The sequence below is a fragment of the Cryptomeria japonica genome, chromosome 7 (assembly GCF_030272615.1).
Source record: "Cryptomeria japonica chromosome 7, Sugi_1.0, whole genome shotgun sequence".
NCBI lineage: Eukaryota > Viridiplantae > Streptophyta > Pinopsida > Cupressales > Cupressaceae > Cryptomeria > Cryptomeria japonica.
Genome location: NC_081411.1, coordinates 59,001,004 through 59,005,948, shown reverse-complemented (window position 1 = coordinate 59,005,948; position 4,945 = coordinate 59,001,004). Strand labels below are relative to the sequence as shown.

Genomic DNA, 4,945 nt, shown 5'->3' with positions numbered 1-4,945 from the left:
CATATTACTTGTTGCACTCTACCCTTTTGAGTGTTTGCCTCAATAACTTTTAGAGAAAAATAAGATAAGTAACAAGAAAAAATATTCATGAATTAGGAATAAAAAATAACAAGATATAGAATTAACTTATAAAAATTAAATAATAAGATATAGAATTAACTTATAAAAATTAAATAATAATATGTTTTAAGTAACAATTTGTTAATATAATATTACTTAAGAAATTTTTTTTATATCATTGGAGGTTACCAAACTTATATTCATAGATAGGAAATTTGAGAGAACGAAATCACTAATATCTACTCTAATAGCATGTTCCTTTCTCATATGTGTGATAATATTTATTACATCTCATAAAATCATGCATTTTATAATGCATCTACAATATTATATATCTTGAAAACTATAAGGAAACATATTATAATTATTATTTTTATTTAATGATTTTGTACACCAATGGAATGACCATCTAGTCCAAGTATGATATCATATAGATTGCTTTGTTACTTATTTGATGCATCACATCGAATAGTGATCTTGAATCCTATTCACATATTTTGGCAAAGTTAGCTAATGATTTTTTTCCATTGAGTTGTTTATTCATGTAATATTGAATATATTCTTGGTGTTTGAACTTCCTATATAAGGAGGGGTGTTCTTCATTGATGACTTTTCTTGTAGGAGCGACTTCATCATCTATGCCTGCATAATAAAACATAGCAATAGATAATCTTGTCCTCTCCTTGTTTGTCACGGCTCGATGCTCTATACTCTTGTAGATTCCATTTGTCATCACCTACAATTCAATTAAAATATCACATAATATATTTTATAAATTAATTATACTAGATACAACTTAATCAACAACTAAACTTATGTAATATTTACCTCCATTAGGTCACCAATATTAACAACAAGTGCATAAGGAATGGGTTGAATAGGAATCCATTCATTGTTCTTGCGAACTTGAAGTCCTTCTGTTTGGTCATCTTGAAGCAAAAGTGTTATGACACCCCCATCTGAATGAGGGCTTAACCCCAACACTAGATCGGGCCTAGGGCAAGGTGGATACAAATTCATTCTTATTGTCATCATTGGATCTTCTCCAAAATTTTCTTTGAAATAATCACTCTCTAATTGTAAGTTTTCAGCAAATAGACTAAGGATCATATCAACCACCCTTTCCATTTGAGTGGTGTAACTCTGTAATGTATTTCTACAATCATATATTAAAACCTCATTAGGTGGTGATTAAAAGTATTAACAAAAGACTTTATTCTAAATCATTATGTTTGTTAGATTATAGTTTGATAGTAAATAAATGAGAATTTAGTATAAACAACTCAAATTTTATTTTATAAATGTTAATTTAGAAAAATACAAAATTACACCATTTCAAAAATGCAACCTTAAAAAAAAATAAAAAAAATAAAAGACTAATTTAGAGAAATACAAAATTACACCATTTCAAAAATGGAACTCGTATAGAATTATATTTATGCAATTCACAAGGGCTAATCTGGTCAGAATAGCCTTATGGATTGAGAAAGTGCAACTATTTGGAGTTTCCCAAACTATATTCAAATAAACAATGACCTATGAGAACCCAACATTTGGAAACATGATTATGACATGGTGTTCTTATGAACAAAGTTTTTGCTAAGGAGTGACCTAAGCTTGAACTAGCGATTTGGGCCCAGGGAAATACCCATGACCAACTCAAGAAATTTAGCATGAGCTATAGAAACTTGTCAACATGAATGTCCTAGATGACATTTATTGCCTGAGAACATGATCATCTCAATAACATGTAGTAACTAACATGTCAAACAAATGGAGAATTCAAATTGCATGTGTCAAAATGTTTTCTTAATTTTTCATTTTCAACAACTTGACTTACTTTTTCTAACGTTTAGAGGAGCAGTTCACAATAATAAGAAGAGCTTTAGAAAGCTATGAAACTCTAGTCCGCCCTCTTTCCCTACTGGGTAAGAGTATGGAATATGTAGTGACTCAAAACATAAGAATCCTGTCATGGGTATGGACTAATAAAAATGGCTGTAACTACAGAAAGTAAAACCACCAACTATTACACGTATATTTCAAGGAATGAACCCAGTACCTGTAATCTGCTGGTGTGGTTGGCCACAGAGCTAAGTTGACAAGTTTCTTAGGCATAAGAGCCAAAGCAATCAAGTCACCCCAGTCCAACTTCTGATCTTCATCAACTACAAACATATTACCATAGCCTTGAGGATCTCCTGCTTGCGGAGTATACTTTTTCTTCTCATCTAAGGAAAGACTAAAGAACTCATTAGCCACTCCTCTGATGCGATCTATCAAAGAATGCGGGATTCCATGGTTCACAACCTGAGGATCACTGTATCATCAGCACAACTACAAACCCAAATACCAAAAATCTATGTGGGTTCTAACTATATATTCTCAAAGAATGTTATGATACCTGAAAGAAGCCCCACTCTCTGCAGGCCTTAGAAAGAATGCTCATCTCCTTCTGTCTTTCATGGTTGTTAGAGGGCAAGAGTAGCTTTTCCATGTCAACAACAGGAACTGTCAAGAGAGAAGGGAGTGGTTTTGAAGATGGCCTTTCTTCTTCTGATCTGATGTATCTCTGGGGAATGTCATTGGGTTTGTTTAGTGCAAGCTCTTGCACACTCTCCACAGCAACAAAATGGGTACCCCAGTTTGGACTACTGAAAGATTCAGTGGCATGGTCTACAGAAGAAGCCATTTCTTTAATGCTAATTTGCCTCCCACAAAAGGAAACCTATCAGAATTATAATGCAAGGGATGAGAAGTATAGTTTGAAACGAGGAACATTTATATGACTACTATACAGAGCTGGTCGGTATCAACTACCACTGCTTTGTAATGCAGAAATGGGGCCGGAGCAATCAACGACCGGCGCCATTGGCTGCGTAATAGTGGGACACGCAACTACGTAATTTGTTGAATAGACTATGTCTCGAAAAACACGGATCCTCTGCTCTTTTCAAGTGGCCTTGGGCCATCACATGTGGTTTGATGCTCAAGCCATAGACGTTTGTGGTAGAGATGACCTTATTTGACTCTACACCCAATGGAGTAGGCTCCCAGTATGCTCCCCAATGATTTGGTATCTTGCCATGCCTACAAGGGTGTGCAGCCCCGAGCTAGATCCACTATTGTGACTTCATAAATTTTGTTTAATTTTGAAGACCCATGCTCAAAATTTTGCAGATTGCATTCAAAATCGCCTTTCAAAGCATGCCTTTGTAGCTCAGTTGGTGAGCTCATATTATTGCACTATTGGAAGTGCTGAATTTTGGCTTTTGATATGCCTCTCTTGTGATAAAAATCCTAGGGTTTAGGGTTTTTGAAGGATTTTTTATTTTTCTATGTTTCCCCTTTATTCTCTTGGGCCATGTTATGTTTCATAGTTGGTCGATGCTATCTAGTTTCCTCACCTTTAGTCATGATCGAGAGGGTTCTCTATCATAGGCTTACTGTCCCCATGTGTTACATCTCTCTATTTGGCCAGTTACTTATAATTTATGTCTCTTAAAGGTTATACTTTTTGGCCGATGACTAAAGCTTAGTCATAATCTCCCTTAGGAGAGCCCCATCGCATGATCACTTTACCCATAAAAGAACCCACGTGCTCTAAATATTCACTTAAGTGCCGCCCTTGGTATCTCAGTCGTGCGGGATAAGAAAATCAAAGAAAATGTGTTGACATGGCTTATCTCGCGAGTGTATTTGCAGTAGCTCTCAATCGCGTGGGACAAGGAAATAACACTACACAAGAGGAAATGTTATCCCGTGGTACAGCTAAAGCAGAGAAAGGGCATCGTGGGATGAGAAAGGGTCTAAAGATACAACGGAGAAGCTTATCCCACAGTATCTTCAGGATACCGAAAGGGCACTATGGGATAAGAAATGGCGAGGGAAGTAACAAGTGTAGAAGCTTATCTTGCGACAATCTTCATTATGAAGATTGATTGTGTAGGATAAGAAATAAAAAAGGATAATAAATATATTCTTATCCCGCGAGGACTCTTGCCGGTTTAAAAAGGCGTCGCGGGATAAGATTTCAAGTCAAAGAAATAAAATATTTCTTATCCCATGCATCCCTGTGGGGATCAAGAAATGACTGTAGGATAAGAGAGAGAAGAGACAAAGAAAGACTTCCTTATCTCACACATTGCCATGGGATTAGGAAAGACAAAGACAATAGAGACCAGGGATTATGCCATGGTTGTAAGAGGGAATGTCTCCAAAAGGCTGCGGGATAAGGAAACAAGGCAAGAATGAAGAAGTAGGTAGGGTCGATATAGAAAAATGTAGCAGAGGCTTATCCCGCGGGCGTAGAGAAGTTGTTGCCAAGGTCCGCAGGATAAGAAAAGGTAAAGGAAATAAAGAAAAGGCTTATCCTGTGTAGATAGCAAGCAGTCACAAGGAACTTGTGGGGTAAGAAAGGATGGATCGAAAACGGTAGAACCTGCTATCCTACGATGCTGAAGACTAAACGATGGAATCATAGGAGCCCATAACAGGCATGTTATGCAGTTTGTAGATCACAACTCGATGGTCAAATTGTCCATGTGGAGGGTTGAAGAAAGTTGATGAGAGCACAAAGGGCAGTATTTTGAAGGCGTTGTCCATGCAGATAGGCCAGATTGCACCTGTCAACAGAAGAGACGATGCCAATGAAAATGATTGTGCCAACATCCTGCAGGTAAATTTTTAGAACCAAATCAGAGTGGATTTCAATGTTGGCATCAAGAGGGAGCTCACATTTAATGGGATCAGACAGTAGAATGATTGAGGGGCTCCATAAGATTTGAAGATCTTCTATCTATAATATTCCGCTGCCTTGAACACGTCATAGGGACATCATCCGAGAAGATGTGAGGACACAGAGCCTGTAGATTACTAAGTGTGG

At 36.8% G+C, this 4,945-nt stretch overlaps 1 protein-coding gene across 1 annotated transcript; it reads right to left on the bottom strand.

The window, feature by feature from the left end:
* Positions 1-526: 526 nt before the first annotated feature.
* LOC131057320 (codeine O-demethylase-like) lies at positions 527-2,777 on the bottom strand. Its single transcript, XM_057991462.2, has 4 exons — positions 2,465-2,777; positions 2,123-2,370; positions 889-1,216; positions 527-796 (listed from the first exon to the last, which is right to left on the bottom strand). The coding sequence occupies exons 1-4, from the start codon at positions 2,750-2,752 to the stop codon at positions 545-547; spliced, it is 1,116 nt and encodes a 371-aa protein (XP_057847445.2). The 5' UTR covers positions 2,753-2,777; the 3' UTR covers positions 527-544.
* Between the last annotated feature and the right edge of the window lie 2,168 nt (positions 2,778-4,945).